The sequence below is a fragment of the Aedes aegypti genome, chromosome 3 (genome assembly GCF_002204515.2).
Source record: "Aedes aegypti strain LVP_AGWG chromosome 3, AaegL5.0 Primary Assembly, whole genome shotgun sequence".
Taxonomy (NCBI): Eukaryota; Metazoa; Arthropoda; class Insecta; order Diptera; family Culicidae; genus Aedes; species Aedes aegypti.
In genome coordinates this window covers 104,416,596-104,434,683 of record NC_035109.1, presented here as the reverse complement: position 1 = coordinate 104,434,683, position 18,088 = coordinate 104,416,596, and the positions used below count along the sequence as shown (strand labels likewise).

Sequence of the window (18,088 nt, the reverse complement as noted above, 5' to 3'; positions counted from 1 at the left end):
CGGTTTCTGTGTAATATTTCTATGTTTTAGATGTGAATATTACACAAGTACCATGTAATAGGATATGGTGATCTTGTTTTCGTGTAATTTTAGGGTGATGTAATATAACATCAAAAAGATGCTAATATGCATCTGATTTTCGTTGCACGAGAAAAAAATTTTACCTAATTTTTGAGTTTACTTTACCCAAAATTAAGTATATCGACTATAGTTTCAACCCAAAATCTCTCGGTTTTCTCTTTCTCCCACACGAATGTTGTCAAAAATAGAGAGAGCTGCATCTACCCAATGGGGGTACTTTGTATTGGGCGGATAAAAAGTACAATACAAAAACAATATAACGTATTGGAACAGTACCATTCAATATATTGGAAATACAATACAGTATATTGTGAAATTACAATACAATTACAGTACAATATATTGTTTTGAACAGTTCACTGTATGGTTTATGAGATTTTTGCAATATAATGTATGGGTGGTTAAGTATTGTAACAATACAAATCTAGATATTTTCTCATACATACATTTTGAAAATACAATACGATATTTTGTTCATGTATTGTCTTGATTAGGAATTTGTGTATTGTTGTTCAATGCAATTGGATCCTAAAATTTGTAACGAAATCTTGTTTTTATTTAATAACACGAAATAGCATGTTACTGTAATTACTTTAGCAATTTTTCCCGCTCAAATAATGGCTATATCATGTTTAAACTTTAATTTAAAAATTTGGTCCATAAATGAACCTTGACACTTTTGATCATGTTTGACGTTCGCTTAGTCGACAAAAACACCACAGGGGTTTTAGTTCGACCACTGGGGTTGTTCCTATCTGACATTTCGTAAGGGACACGGAAAACAAAATACACCCAAAATTTGAGTTTAAGCCAAAAGATGTGACAAAATCTAATAAAATTTTTTTTTGGGCTTAATCCAACGGAAAACATTAGAAAATTGAGTAAACATGTGTTTTTGGCCCAAACTTAAGCGTTTGGCACTAAAATTGGGACAGGGCTTTAGGACCGAAGCAGGAACCGTTATTTTTGTGTCCAAACTATTTGGAGGAGCAGCTACCGATAACACTATTGTTAAAAATTCTGGAATACTAGAGCTACTTTCTGCTGGAGATTTTATACTAGCTGACAGAGGATTTGAAGCAACGGATGCGCTGTCGGAAAAAGGGATTATTTTAAACAAACCTCCGAAGAAAAAAGGTTTACAAATGAGTGAAACTGAGGTCGCAACTACACGGTTAGTAGCATCTCGACGCATTAACGTCGAAAGAATAATTGGTCATGCTAAAAATAGTCGCATATTATCGCAAAAAGTTGACCATAGCATGTTTAAGCATATGGATACAATTTTTTATGTTATTTTTGCATTAGTAAACATCAAGGCCTCAATATGTAAACCTGTGAAAGTCGATTGTTGGTGTAAGTAGTGTTTCTCATGAAATAGAACAAAAAATGAATAAAGCAAATAACAATTATTAATTTGATTTTTGATAATGTTCTTCGATTACATCACAACAAACTGATAGTTTTGACAGCAAATGAGCAAATGAGTTCGTGGGAAGTTATTAGGCCGGTGACGGACCAGAATCCTCCAAAAATGCCGGGAATATCTAGGGTTACTACCCGTCTTGATTTAGCAGGACATGTCCTGATTTTGAATTTTGATTGAGGTGTCCTGATTTATTTTCCATCTTTCAAGTTTTCAAGTGCTTTTTTCTGCTTGCCGAACACCTTGAAATTTGACAGATAAATCTAATTAAGAAGAGCTATCATTCTATCGCTTTCAGAATCTTCGAAACTCTGATCATTTTTTTTACAAATGGTAGCAATCATGGGAACATAAGAATGTTTCACTCCGCCGCTTAATGTTTTATGAATTGCAAGAAGGCATTCCCTCATGTGAATGTCATCTTTTTGGAACTCAAAATAGTATCGAATTGAAGATGCTTTCAAAAAGCACATTTCAGTTGAGATAATATTAATAGAAACCATGACCGTAACTACTTACTATCACTACTACTACTTACAGGGGATTCACGACCGCCTAACATCTCGTACTCCACATAATAACTTACAAAAGCATGAGAATTTGGAAAGATTATAAACGAATGCTTCTCAGAATAATAAGATCTCTGTCAAAAACTTTGATTATTAGAAGGAACCTTAGTCATATTTTGGCGAGATCCTTAGCGGATTCTAACAACATCTGAATGGAAACATAACGGAAGCTTCTTTGTGAAATTTTTAATAATATTTTTAGCAGATTGTTTGTAAAACCATGATTTGAGGAATCATAGCGCATCTTCAATAAATCTGTGAAAAATGTTTTAGTGGATTTTGAATAAGTTTTTTAGATCCTATGAAGTAGTTTTCTGATATTAATAATAATTTTCTATCGAGATCTTGATCAGACGCTAAGCCAGACCTGCCCAACCTTCTTAAACCGCGGGCCAATTCTCAGAAATAATATTGCGCGGCGGGTCGGAGCATTTTCAACTTTTTTTTTTTGTTGAAACGAAAAAGAAAATCCAACATTTATTGTGTAAAAATTCAGTAAGGATCAGTAAGAATCCCTCTCAGTATTCTCTATTGATCTGTCGAAAGAGTTGTGTCCAATATTGCGTCAGAATTTAGTTGGAGAATAATTTAAAATTCTGCTCTAAATTTTATTTTATTTTAAAATCATGTCAAAGATTTAATATGAATACTACTCAGAATTTTATCTCAGTCTCTTCCTCCATTATTTGGAAATTCTGGTTAGAATTATCCTGAGAATACTGGTTGACATTTGACGAAAATCCAACGCAGGTTTCTGCAAGAAATGTTTCTAGGATATCCTCGGAATCGTCATTCTAAAATCTGTTAAATATCTTTCCAAAATCGCATATGAATCCTGTTCAGAATTCCGTCAAAAAACCACTTAGAATTATTTGGAAACCTGGCTCAGAATATCTGGATAATTTAATTTTAAGAATTCTGAGATATGCTGCTAAACGTCTTGTGAGAATTTTGCCCAAGTGATCTTAATATGTATAATTAGAATGATTCTATGTTATTGGTAAAATTTATGGATTCTCATAATGAAAGTCAAACTATTGTTTGCAAGCTAGACATATGTGTGGAATAATTTTGTCGCCTTTTCACTTAAAAAAATGATATGAATTTTCCAGTTTCCAAAATTTTCACGAGCTGCAAGTTTCATTTTTCTAAGTAAATTTAGAATTTCAGTAGCTTGAAAATCGATAGTTTAGTTATGATCCTTAGTATATTCTATCTTAAAATAAATAGAATATTCAACGGGCTAGATATGAGAAGAATCTTGACACTCTTCGAGGGCTGCACAAAACAACATAGCGAGCCGCACGTTAGGAAGCCCTGCACTAAGCAGATTTCTTTCAAAATCATCGGTAAATTCCAGACGAGATTGTTGCAGGAATTCTTTTGATATCTAAATTGATATTTTGAGGTCCTCGGTATCCTGACATCAATCACTAACCTTGAGAAATCTCTTATTAGGAATGCACCAAATCCAGTGATGAACTTCAGGCGAATCGTAAGATACTTGCATAGTCGAAACACCCGAATATATGACATTTGGTCGAATGACGTTTGGTCGAAAGTACATTTGGCCGAATGGACATTTCGTCGAATGGACATTTGGTCGAAAAGGTTTAACTGCAACATTTTGTTGAACCGGCATTTCTTGGAAAGTATATGTGGTCCAATCTTAATAGTATGTACAATTTGAAGTTTTACGTTAAGTCCGATTATCGCCGAAATTAGGATTTTGTCGCTTAAACACCGAGTGATTGAATAATTAAAAAAAAGTATCAGCCATTTTACCAACAATCTATATGCGGTTAGCACAATTTTGTTATTTAATTTGATAGACGCTACTCTCCCGACATATTTATTAACCTCTTGCGTATTGATTACATATTACATATTGATCACTGGGGTGAATTTGATCACGTCGGTACCAAATAGCATTTCCTTTCAAGGATGCTTAAAACTTCGTTGCCTCACAGTCATTCCATGTTTTCTAGTTTATAGATGTCTAATGATGATTTTAAACTATTTCATGTTTATTAAAGACAGTTTTGCATAGAAATATTCACAGTTTTGAAGGTGTTAGCAATTCTGCTGGAAATGTCGGTACTAAACAATCCGCTGGTACTAAGCCTGAATGTAAACTACAGTGTTCAAAAAGTTGTGTAAGCTTCAGTTTGAATTGCTGAACTCATTTTTGAAATCGTAAAACATTACAAGAATAGTTTTTTTTTTTCACAAAACCGTTTATTGTTGAATAACGCGCTTATTTCAAGGGAAATTGCATACATTTAGGCGTATTGTGTAGATTAACAAAGTTTTATTTTGCAATAAAATGATGATATACACGAGTTGTAAGAATTTTGACATCATTTTCAGATTCAGGAGACCCAAATTTAGTAGATAGGGAAATTTTGCATTCAAAAATAAGCTTTGTTGTATAGTGATCAATTTCGCCCCAATGTGTCATTTTCGACTTTCGATATAAAAACTAATTTTATAAAATGTTAAATTTTATTTCATAGAAAATCGATTACATAAACTGATAGAGATCAATGAAGTACTGATTTTACCGAAATAAATTTGACAATTTTTGAATTCCAAAGGAAAACATGTTAAAAAGTTGTGAAATAGTGATCAATTTGCCCCCGGATTACGGTAATAGCTTTACATGTCCTTAGGAGTTCTACATTGGATTACTCTATGAGTTGTTTTGTTTCGATTATTTAAGGAATTTTGTCAATAATTACCTCTGCGCAGCTCCTAACTCTGCGCACTATCTACAAAATCCATCAATATCCGATAAAATACCTAAATCTTTGTTTAATATTTTTTTCATATATTGCTACAATAGTAATAAAAAAGTACGCAAAGAATTTTCTTGACAAATTTACGTTTATTAATTTAATAAAAAATAAAATAGCTTTGAAAATATTAAAAAAACTGCCCACCAGCAAAAATGCTAAGGGAGTACCTCATCACTTAAGTCATTTGAAGCATATTAAAGAGAATATATTCAGATTTTTAGTACGTAGGCACTAGTTTATTTATTGAGCAATCATCACTGGTAAAGTGCAACTTATTTTCTCTTTATTTTCTTATTCTTCTTAAGTGCGCATAGTAAGGAACCATTTTTAAACTATGTTTCTTACTATGCGCAGCTGTTATAAAACGTTTTTTTCAACATACAATCAACCCTCCAGAGGTCGATATTGAAGAGAACCAACGACTTGTCGACACCATCGAGATATGGAATAGAAATGCTTTGGAAAATTGTTTGAGGGGACCATATTAGTAAAAGAAGATTTAAAAATGACGTCCATCATATTTCAAAAATTTCTACACTCCGTCCCCTCAATCCCATCAATATGATGATTTCGATAATTTTGAGAGTTGCACTTAATGGCATTCAGTAACAGTAATATCATGGATTGAATTATAGATAAAACGTAGTAAACTTCTACAGGGTGTCTACTACCTGGAAAAACCTGGAATAATCAGGGAATTTTGATCACAATCAGGGAAATTATTTTGAGGCAGTAATTCATGATAGAATATGTTCACGACCGAGGATTTTTGCTTTATAACCAAGAGCTATCATTAATTGCCAGAAAACTATCTCCATTTGAAAAAAATTCGGCTGCGCCGCTCTCCAAACACTATATGAGCTGTTCAGTGAGGATCCATTCGAGTATGAAATTTTATTAGCTTATCAAAACATGATTGATGTTTTTAATGTATCTCAATTTCTTCGGTAAAGGATTAACATATCTAGGGCTGGTAGCAGGTTTCTTTTTAGATACCATTTTTATGCAAGTCTCTAAAAAATCTCTATTTTTGATAAAAGGTATCTGAACTCTCTATTTTAACCAAAATAGTCTCTAAAGTCTCTTTTTTTCCTTATCTTGCTTGCTGATAACTGAGATGCAAAATTTCTTCTTTCTTTCACAATTTCTGCAAAATTTTTCGAGAACAGTCTCAGGAAATATCCTTGAGGTTTCTCCAGAGATTTTATCAGGAAAACAGTCTAAGGAAATATCCTTGAGGTTTCTCCAGAGATTTGATCAGGAATTTTTCAAGAAATTCCTTCAGAATTTTTGCATAGGATGCTTACACTGCCCATAACTGCTAATTTGTAACATTCGACAAAAGTAGGCATTGAGTAAATGGAATACCAAGTGTGCATTTTATGGCAGCATGGGAGGAAACCAAAATTTCTAAAAATTACCAGGAACTCAAAAGTGCTTATTTGAGGCTGATATTTTGTACAACTCATATCACATACTAGGTGAATAGCCAGAAAATAATTCTGATAGAAATTTCATTGCTATTACATTTCGAGGCTCACCTATAATCTCAATGTGGCTGTTATGCGGTTATAATCACCAATGTGACAAAACAACTTGCTATTTTTTTTAACTTTCTAGAACAAACTCACAGATTTCAGTGAGTTGATCGAAAGTATTTATCATTTGATGACTCTCCATGGCATTAACTCTAATTTGTCAAAAATGTCGAATGTGACTGTTTATGCAGTTATGGGCAGTACAGGAGTTCCTCCATAATTTGCTTCAGGAAATCCTTGAACATTTCAACGTTACCACTTCTATAGGGTGTCCCATAAAGTACTTCCTCCAGATATTTTTTCACTAACTAACCAATTCTACAGTCGTTAATCTAAGAGATATCCAAAGTTTTCCACAGAATTTCTCCCAACAAAACTGGACAAGAATTTCAACGCCATTTCATCTACAGTTATTCCAAAGAATAGATCCAAAAGCTCCTCGAGGGGTTATTCGAGTGAATATATAAGAACATTTCAAATAATTCCCTCAATTCGACCTGCGTTTCGTTATTAAGTTCCTTTAAAAAAAAATTCTAGGAATTTCTCCAGCATTTCATCCATGGATTACTGAAGTTCATCCAAACATTTTTCAATGAATTTCTAAAAAAATCCCCATGGAATATTGACAAGTTCTTTTAAGGTTCCACACAATTTAACACCACAGCAATTTTTTTCTATGAAATCCTTCGATTGTAGGAATGATTATTCCTACACAATTTTCTAGTAATTTCGTCCTGTGTTCCAGGAGATCCTGTGCAATATCCTGCGAGATATTATGATTTTTTTTTATTGTAATCTTGGAAATCTTCTAAAAGTTCTTAAAGAGTGAGTCTTCCTGAAAATGCTCTTTGATCAAGGGTGACCTAAGAGATTACATAAGTAACTGTAACAGAAGATACCCGTAAATTTGCTTCAGGAATACGTCACGAATTTTCTCAACAATTTCTCAGCTTTCTGGGAAATTACCTTCAAATTTACTTGGTGAAAACTCCTAAAAAATGCTTGAGAAAAAAGTTTTGAAAACTTCCTTGAGAAATCTCTTAGAATTAATAGAGGAATTTCCGAAGAAATCCTAGGAGCAATCTCTGGAGTAATTGCTGAAGGTATCCTCAGAGAAACTTGTACTCAAAATCTTATAAAAAATCTAAAGAACAATTTTGTAGAAAAACCTAAGAAATCCTTGGAGGCATCTGAAGAAGTTTCTGGTTGAATATTACAACATGTATGTCGCCCTTAAACATACACCGATACACCACGACAGCGTGAATAATGTATATTGTATTTGAAATGATAATAAACGATGCGAGCAGCTACTCGTTCTCTTTCAACGTCTAGCTGTTGACCAAATCAGATGTCTTTCATTTTACTTAAAAACATCCCTTAATAGTTTAACGTATTTTAAACTTAGATCGTATTGTACCTTAATACCGGTATGTAAAAATGTATTAAACGGGAGTCTGTTCTAGAAAGGGCTTTTTTTTTAATTATCTGAAATAATATGTAAAGGAATTTCTGATGAAAGCCTTGAGGTATTTTTTGTGATATTGTTTGAAAAATCCTGGTTCTATTTTGAGATATCCAAAACCCATTTTTTGGAGGAATTCCTTAGGAAAAATTTTGGAGAGTGAATATCTCAAATATAGATATCAATTCATCCCTCTCGTAATGTCGTCGTAATACATCAATGAATGTTTGTCCTTTACTGGCATATACCAGATGCGCTGGTATGTCGTCGTAATGTCGCGAAAAAAAAATTGAGAAAAAAAAGTTTTAAAAATATTTTTAGAGAAATGTCTGGTCTGATTAAACTATTTTGTCCTGGTTCCTGTTAGGCTTCGTATTTTGATTACTGTTTTGTCTCTTTTCGGTCTCTTCTCAATTATTTTTTAATCTTTTTTTCCTGGAAAGGTTTCTAAATTTAATATTTTCAAGAAATTCATTCGATTGTGAAAGACTTCATGCACAATTTTCAAAATTATGGAAAATATTTAATTTCAGAAAAATTTTTTTCGAAAAGTAAACTGGAATTTGAACAACTTTAAATTCGAAATTTCATAACAGTCTTGATTAATTTAGAACTTTTTCGAACAAAACGCAAACATTTATAATTTATTCATATTACCACAGTTGAATGTTATACGGTCGAACGCGATTACCAAGGGGCTTGATAATCCGTGATTCTATTATCAAATAAAAGTACTGATGCACTTGAAAGTTCCGTTCAGTTCACAGAGCTCTTACAAACGAAATAAAAAACATCATCATTGGAAAATACGATTCCTTTGAATAAAACTTAGCTTTGGTATTGTTATAATCTTCATATTGTAATATTGGATATTGGAACAGTTTCAGCATGCTTTACATAATGTTTAGAAGTGTATAAATAGCTATCAAATCGAAAACACTTTAAAATTTGTCATTAATTTGTTTTAGACATATAAAATTAGTGTATTTCTTGAACCTGGAATTAATTTTATAAAACCTGGAAATATCAGGAAATTTCATTTCGCTCAACGAGTAGACACCCTGTTCTATGTTAGAGACATTTCACGCTCCACTGGGGACGTAAAACCGTATAAAGCAAGCAAATGAAGATTAATTCAGAGTTTAAATGCTAGTAATGCTTTTAGTAAAATACCTAAACTGTTATAAAGAATTTATCAAGTGCGTAGAGCTAGGAACCTAAATGCACAGAATAAGGAGCATTGCAAAAAAGAGTGCGCAGAGTTAGGAACACGGAAACCCTTGAGAAAAATTAAAAATTTGCAATAAAAGTCATCACTTAGTGAAGCTTTTATATTTTTTCCTCATACATAAGATCAATAAGTATTTGATCCCAATATTTCAGAGTATTGTGTTTTGTTTTCATTCAATTACAGCTGTTTGAAAGTGAGCAGAGTATGGGACCTTCACGGTACCGTAATCCGGGGTAACATTGATCATTTTTTTGAATATTTCTTAAATATTTCGTTTGAAAATGCAAATGTTCTACTTTTTATATTTTTAAAACAAGTACTGCCACCCATAGCTCGTGACTATAAACTGCATTTTCTTTTTTGAAAAATTTAAGCATGTTTAAATAAATGTTTTAAGCGATTTTTTCATTTAGCTGATATGGGGTAACATTGATCACCTATGTAAACAACGTTCGGTTATATTGAAAATGTCGTTACTTACTTAAATCATGACCCCTGAAGCCGAATATGAAGGCCAAACGCTTACAAGTCATTTACTTTTTGAGTTATTTTAAAATTAAAAACACCTCGAACCACGGAATACGCCTAAAGGTAGGCAATTTCCTAAGGGAATTCTATATTCTTCACAATAATTCGTTTATGTTACCTAATTGAGCATGCTTATGAAAGTTTTGACAACGGTATCGTTTTCAGCGATGCCATTTTTAGTAAGAACCGCATTTTCCTTGCTCATATCGTTTACAGAACTTATGTGAGACATGAATCTTCGGTAGTGTCATCCTTACCCATTGAAATCATTGTTTCGAAAAGTGGACAAATTTACGCATTAGGTAAACGCAATTTTCGCAAAAATCTTCACTTTCATTAGCTTATGAATATGAGAAAGAGAAGCACCATTCATTATTTGGAAATGTTCCATCAATAAATGATGATACGAACTTTTTATGAGATGAGTCATTCCGATCAATGTTACCCCGCTGATCAATGATACCCCGGATTACGGTACTTCAAATCATTTGTTGATTGTTATTTTATTAAAATATGTGTTGTTTGTCGTTCATATAACGAAAACTTCAGTGATGCTTGCGAACATGGGCAGACCAGCCCTGGAAAGTTATGGAGATCGTTTCATTAGGTGACACATCTTACTCATCCTTACCCTATTGACCTCAAGGAGGCGAACGTCTCCAGTAATTTCAAATTAAAATATTGTTCTAAGATTGCATTGTGCTATCAAGTAATTTATCTGGGTATGCAAAAGGCATTAAAACATAAAAATAAGCAATCAATATTTCCAGAGATCCCAGGTAATCCAAGGAAATAGTTATTGAAAACTATTGTTTTTGGGCATAATTTATGGAAAATAAACAAACTAAAAATAATACTTACCAGTTGTCACGAAATCTTCAACGCAACACATCAGAGCAGCACAATGCTTACAGGCGGATGAGTTACCGGCACCTGCTACGCATTCACAACGTGATTTTGTAATTCTCTGATTTTGGCAGCAGATTTCAAATTGGACCTTGTACAACACCTGTTTCTTCATTGTAGCTCCACAATATCCTCTGAATTGTAGAACGTTTTCAGAAACCTATAATTGTTAAAACATAACCAACGTTAAATTAACACAGCAAACTAATGTAATATAACACATAACAAATAATACGCAACAACATAGAGCAAAAACAATTTACACCATTATTACAAACATCTAATAAAATATCATGCAAAGAAACAAAATGATTTGTTAAGTTTGTTAATACGCAACACAATACGAATATTAGTTTCAAACAACATTATTTTCAGCAAGTTACCATGATCACCCTACCAAATTTGACTTGAAATCCAGATTAGCATTAATAATATAAAATCACTTTTGGACATACTTCAAAACTCACCTTGAAAACTTAGACGTGTTCTGTGGATGTTTTACAAATTTATTTTTTTCTTATTTTGATACAATAGGCTAAAATATCATGATTATCACTTTTATTTGTTTATATATAAAAACGCGACAATAAAATTCACCTGAAAGCGCACACAACTTCAATTTAGGACATACTAGTCCAATACAAAATTAAGTTACTCACGATTTCGAAAACATTCTCAATCAAGAAAACGTTTTTTCGAAAATTCATGATAGACTGATTTGGAAGAAATGTGAACTATTATGACCGAATTCAAAAATATGAAAGCCCCTGGCGATGATGGAATTTTCTACGTGGAAAGTATCAGAATAAAATTCGTGAGATTTTATATTAATTTATATTAATTAATTTTATATTTATTTATAAAAAATAATTTTAGGCTGTTTTATGCGATAAACATGAGTTTAACAATGATTTTATTATGGCAGATCGAAAAATCTTAGCTGTCACGATTTAATATGTTGTTGTACTATACTGCCGTGAATCGCAAGTCAGTCCCATCTGTAAAAATGGGCTGTAAAGTCGCCAAACTCGTTTTCCATACGAATATTCAAACAATTCCAGAGGATTGGAACATGTTCAAATCTTAAGGAAACACAATTTTCATAATTTGCTTTTCACTAGATATCGTACGAGAAAAATATAAAGATGATCAAAACACGACTCATTTTTATTTTACAGTGAGTAAATCTGTAGTGGGACTAATATGCGGTTACTTTTCATTATGGGACAATTAGACCTGCTGTTTGTTCTTAATTTTTCCGAACAAATCATATAACCTTATTACTGCAGCTGAAAGAGCATTGGAAGATATGTTGAAAATTGAACTCAACTCAATTTTGACGAAAATGCAGATGGGACTGAATTGCGATTCACGGCAGTATAGTACAAATAATACAATCAGCTAATGAAAGTAAATTAATTTGCACTAGTGCTGTATATAGGGCCTCATACTCAGGATGAGCGATGAATGGCGCCCTAAATCTGTATCATTTGCATACATGTCTACCATACATTTTTCACAATTCATCTTTTTTTTACAAAAAACAAATGGTTTATCTTGCGTCTATTGCAAAAAGTTGTGAAAAATATCGAACAGCCGATTTTTGACTGAATTTAACCTGTTGAAAAGCAGTTAAATGAGCGGTAAATGGCGTCCTTACGGTAGAAGTGATAACCAGCATTACCATGCTCAACCGATGCCAAGTTTTTTTTTTTTCGAAAATGGTTTCCAATTTTGAGAAATCATTCGTTAGATGCATTTCGCCATACAAATATTTTTCGCGTTATCTACTTTTTACTCTATTCCACTTGTCTCACGTAACAGTTAGAACAAATCCCAATAAAAATCAACGTTGCGAGAGCATGTACGTCTAATGCTAATCACTGTGTTTGGCCAATACAAAACCAAGTGGCAGCAGTGTGTAGTTATCAAACCCGGACAAATATAAAGCGAGCGCTCTGTATGACCGATTGGCTACCTATCACATGTTTGAATCAATCATTAAAATAGTGGTCGACGAGAGTGCGTCTGTCGACCAGTTTACAAACTTAACAACACCAAATCTACATATACCATATTACTACTAAATAACATTTACTGTAAATATCAATTCTACTAATTACAAATAAATATAGCTTAGTAAAGCTTCATTAAAATCATTACCCGTCCATACGATACATGTTTTAGGAAGCAATCCTTTAATAGCGTTCTTCCGTTTTTGTAACTATTCATAGCATTTCTATCTTGAAAGTAGTTGAAAACGGCAACTGCAGACAGCCAGGTGATATTAGCAACCGAAATGTCACGCAAGGCCCAGTAAGGTGGCACATCGCGAAACTCTGTAGCATCCAGAGGCAAGACAGTCATAGCAGTTTCGACAAGGCTTCGGTTCAGATCATTTTCTCTGTATATTTTTAATCTACAACAGACAAAAAGAGCGAGTTATTGTACATTGGTCATTTTGTTTAATTGAGTGAATAGCTCACCGTTTTTCTAGTTGGGCCTTTGTTCCTTTTGTAGGTAACTTCAGCTGTGTCGCCTCCTCTTGTAATCGCTTCAACGTCTTCTTTCCGTTTGCTGTTTGTATCGTTTGTTCATCATATGACGCAGGAGCTGAACCAAAAGCTGTAGATGCTAAAATAAGATAAAAAAGACGAAATTCATTAAAATAGTTTGAAGTTACCTTCTATTTTACTATCCAGAAGAAAAAACGCATTTTTAGCGGTTAAACGATCGCGCAAAAAGCAATATTTACTTTATCTCTAATACTTAATTTTTTTTATTTTCGCTCTAAATATCAGTTTTTGCTATTTAAAATTGGTCTGTGCACGTTTTGGGCAATAATTTATTTTAAATCGCGAATTTATAAATTTGATCTTTTTAATGTTTATTCCTATCCTTTTTCATTTTTCTCTGGAAATTCCTATTTCTACACATTTTACCAATGTGATCAATTTTTTTTAATAGTTTCATTAAGAGCCAGTTCGCGAGAACCGCAACCCCCTTTCCAAGGGAAGTTGTATTGATATTGTCCGATCTGGCTGAAATTTTCAGGGATTGTTCTTCTATATAAAAGAAGATGTTTTGCAAAGTTTTAGATTTTTATATTAGGGGGGAAGTGGGACAAAATGACCCCCAATGGTTCCATGTCACTTAACATGCAAAATCACAAAAACTGATATAACTATAGTAAGTTTATATCTTGAATAGAATTTTGATTTTTCCTGGCCTTGATGCTTGCAATTTTCACTAAAAAGTGAAAGAGAGAGAGAAAGATTGTTGGAAGTTGCATTTTCTCACGAAAATTATGTATTTTTGAAATGGCATATCTGGATTACATCTCAAATGAAAGCCCATGAGTTGCCCTACAAAACGTCATATTTAGATTTTTGACCTAGTTCGGTTGGCAAAAAAAAAAATCGATTTGAAAATCACTATTTTTTTTTATGAAAAACTCATTTTTCTCGATTTGAAGTACTTTCAAAATCCATATACCATGCCAATCTTAAAGTTTATATAACGTAGAGTAATCATGCCAAATTTTAACATAATCCGTGCACTTTTACTATAGTTATATCAGTTTTTGTGATTTCGCATGTTAAGTGACATGAAATCATTGGGGGTCATTTTGTCCCACTTCCCCCTAATATTAAAATCTAAAACATTGCAAAACATCTTCTTTTATATAGAAGAACAATCCCTGAAAATTTCAGCCTGATCGAAGAACATCGATACAAGAAGGGGTTGCGGCGTTCGCAAACTGGCTCTAAAAACCCCCATATTCACACTCATATGCTTTTATTCAACTCTTACTATAAAGGGGGAGACAACTTACGCTTACTAGAACAGGGTCCAGAAAAAGATCAAAGTCCAACTTTGACGATGCATATCTCACACTTTTGTTATCCTTCTAACTTCTATCGTGCGACGGCTCAAAATTCGTAATTTTTTATCCTGAACATCATAGCTATAATGCCTTGGTCCATTGGAGGTTCTGGCCACTTTCGGATTCCCCGTAGTCGGTTCTGGCAGGGCCACTTTGGGACACTTTTGTAATCCATGATTTTTTTCTATCCTGGACACCATAACTATAGTGGGGCCCAGATAGCCGTAGTGGTAAACGCGCAGCTATTCAGCAAGACCATTCTGAGGGTCGTGGGTTCGAATCCCGCTGGTCGAGGATCTTTTCGTAAAGGAAATTTTCTCGATTCCCAGGGCATAGAATATCTTCGTATCTGCCACACGATATACACATGCAAAAATGGTCAATCGGCAAAGAAAGCTCTCAGTTTATAACTGTGGAAGTGCTCATAAGAACACTAATCTGAGAAGCAGGCTCTGTCCCAGTTGGGACGTAACGCCAGAAAGAAGAAGAACCATAACTATAATGCCATGGACCAATATGAGGTTTTGGTTACATCCGAAAACCCCGGAATAGGTTCCGGCTGGGACTCAGTGGGACACTTTTGTAATCCTACTAACTTATATCGTGCGACGGCTCAAAATTCGTGATTTTTTATCCTAAAATCCTTTATTCAAATTTTTTCTGACATATTCAAAACGTATAATGACGTCGCACGATATAAGTTAGTAGGATTACAAAAGTGTTCCACTGGATCCCTGCCGGAACCGATTCCAGTGTATCCGGAAATGGCCAGAACCTTATATTGGTCCTTGGCATTATATCTATGGTGTTCAGGATAAAAAACCACGAATTTTGAGCCGTCGCACGATATAAGTTAGTAGGATTACAAAAGTGTCCCACTGGCTCCCTGCCGGAACCGATTCCGGCATCCGAAAGTGGCCAGAACCTCATATTGGTCCATGGCATTATATCTATAAAAAATCACGAACTTTGAGCCGTCGCACGATATAAGTTAGTAGGATTATAAGTGTCCCTGCCGGAACCGGTTCCGGGGTATCCGGAAGTGGCCAGAACCTCATATTGGTCCTTGGCATTATATCTATGGTGTTCAGGATAAAAAATCACGAATTTTAAGCCGTCGCACTGTACTATAATGTTCAGGAGTTATTAGGATGTACAAAAGTGTCCCACTAAGGCCCTGCCGGAACCGATTCCGGGGTATCCGGAAGTGATAAGAACCTCATATTGGTCCTTGGCATTATATATATGATCTTCTTCTTTCTGGCGTTACGTCCCCACTGGGACAGAGCCTGCTTCTCAGCTTAGTGTTCTTATGAGCACTTCCACAGTTAACTGAGAGCTTACTATGCCAATGACCATTTTTGCACGCGTATATCGTGTGGCAGGTACAAAGATACTCTATGCCCTGGGAAGTCGAGAAAATTTCCATTACGAAAAGATCCTCGACCGGTGGGATTCGAACCCACGACCCTCAGCTCGGTCTTGCTGAATAGCTGCGCGTTTTCCGCTACGGCTATCTGGGTCCCTTATATATATATGATGTTCAGGATAAAGAGTCACGAATTTTGAGGCATCGCACGATATAAGTTAGTAGGATTACAAAAGCGTCTCACTGAGGCCCTGCCGGAACCAATTCCGGGGTATCCGGAAGTTGCCAGAACCACATATTGAACCTTGGCATTATATCTATAGTGTTCAGGATAAAAAAACCACGAATTTTAAGCCCCTCGGGTTTAGGCCCTTCTCAAACAACGATTTTTTTTTTTAAATCACGAATTTTAAGCCGTCGCACGGTACTATTCTGTAAGTTTCATAAAATGTCCTCTCAGGGTACAGGTGACCGGGTATCCGAAATGGCCAGAATTAATGAGAACCAATATCATTCGACCTTCTGACAGCTATTTACTTATAGAAAGTACACAATGAATAATTTTCTTACCGCTTATCTTGAAAAATCTACGTGAACCATCACTTCCGGAACGAATATACCCCATTTGAATTCGTAATAACTCCGGAACCAATTGGCAATCCCCTTTTTTCTGGAACATAATAAATCTGTTCGAGACCAAAAGATCCAAAATCGGTTAATAATTGGCCAAATTATGATTTTTAATGAAAAGTGAGACATTGTAGGTTTGAGAGTTAATATGTATGCCCAGAGACCTCCACACATACCACAAATCTGGGGCACATGGAACTCTACATATTGAACCCATCAAGACATGGGCCAGGACCAACGGCATCACTTCCCTTCCGAAGGCAGACATGATCATAGATTTTTTCCCAGAAAATCCCTACGGCGTCGGGGGGGAATAAATAACCGACCGACTGGGGTGGGAGGCAATCACGCTTGCCACTACACCACCTACAGGGCTGCGAAAAACCGGTAGGCGATTACTTTTCTTTTCAGGTACATATTCCTCATTAGAACGGAAAAACTTACCGAATATATGCGCGTTGCTCTCATTGATGTACCTCCGGACTACAGAGGATGGCAGCCTCTGCACCAAAACCATGGGAGTTTTTCCTCTGCTAGTTCCGCACTCTGGCTCCGGCGGGTCCGGCAGGTACCAATCTGATTCCGACACGTACACCGCCTCTACTTGCAGCGGCGAAGAGGCTTCCGGATGGCATCTGTAATACATTTTTTGTTAACAAAACGCACTCCCTGAATAATATATTATACAAACCTTTCCCAATCGCCGTCCTGCGGGCCTTCACTGCCGGTCAATCCGGTTGCTTGCATCTTTCAGGCACGTCGAGAAAAAAACCTGCTTTGCGGAGGAGCTTAGTGTTCAGAATAAAAAAACCAACGTTCCTAAGCCAGTCGAAAAATAAAAACAAACAAACGCGTGTTCTGACACTTAAGCTAACAAAAATCCATGTATATTCATCAGGAAATGGATCCCATGTATATAGAAATGCAAGAGCATGAAAAGTCAAACCAGGAGTTTTCGGTCATTGAAAATGTATGGAGATTTCAATATATTTTCAAATATTTCAAAAATGTCGTAGTTTCCGCGAAAAATATTTGGTCCCGGAGTTAGCCAACATTATTACCTACAACCTGTACCAAATATTTTCCATGATAATTCGTTTGTTGAGCATAAAATCTAATTTTAATAAATTTCTCCGTACATTTAAAATGCTCAAGACTTCTGCTCACTAACGCCATCTGTTGCATTTTTTGCCGAAGCCAATAATCCATTCTGACCGGGGAATGGATAGGAACTTCAATGGAGCCACTCTTGTTTTCGCGCAGACAAATGAAGTTTCGGTTACGTCTGTTCTCTCGAGTCTAAGGTATACAATAGCTGCGAAGCCGTTTTCGCTTGCGTCTACAAACGTGTGCATTTGGACTTTGCAGGTGTTGTCAAGGATGAATGATACTCTGTAGCATCTTGGAATTTGAACGTTGGTCACCTCCGGTAGAACTCTTAACCATGTTAGCCATTTCTGAAACTGTGGCTCTTCAATAGGTGTGTCCCAATCAACCGACGATCTCCAAATTTCTTGCAGGAGTACTTTCAAGTACATTAGAAAATGCGAAATAAAACCAAGTGGATCGAAAATCATCATGAGAGTGCGAAGTACCTCGCGCTTGGTGGGCCGACGGCGTCCTGACATCAAGCCCTCGTCGTATCGTGGTGACACCTTGAA

At 35.1% G+C, this 18,088-nt stretch overlaps 1 protein-coding gene across 1 annotated transcript; it reads right to left on the bottom strand.

The window, feature by feature from the left end:
* Positions 1-12,678: 12,678 nt before the first annotated feature.
* Positions 12,679-17,554, bottom strand: LOC110678103. The gene is made up of 4 exons (XM_021850699.1): positions 17,119-17,554; positions 16,872-17,062; positions 13,029-13,176; positions 12,679-12,961 (listed from the first exon to the last, which is right to left on the bottom strand). The coding sequence occupies exons 1-4, from the start codon at positions 17,172-17,174 to the stop codon at positions 12,679-12,681; spliced, it is 678 nt and encodes a 225-aa protein (XP_021706391.1). The 5' UTR covers positions 17,175-17,554.
* Positions 17,555-18,088: the final 534 nt, after the last annotated feature.

Bases quoted from the DNA above. Each gene is read 5' to 3' on its own strand.
- LOC110678103 (XM_021850699.1), bottom strand. From the start codon at position 17,174: ATGCAAGCAACCGGATTGACCGGCAGTGAAGGCCCGCAGGACGGCGAT. The intron at 17,063-17,118 runs GTTTGTATAATA...AATGTATTACAG, and splicing joins CAGGACGGCGATTGGGAAAG to ATGCCATCCGGAAGCCTCTT. The intron at 13,177-16,871 runs GTAAGTTTTTCC...ATCTTATTTTAG, and splicing joins GAGCAACGCGCATATATTCG to CATCTACAGCTTTTGGTTCA.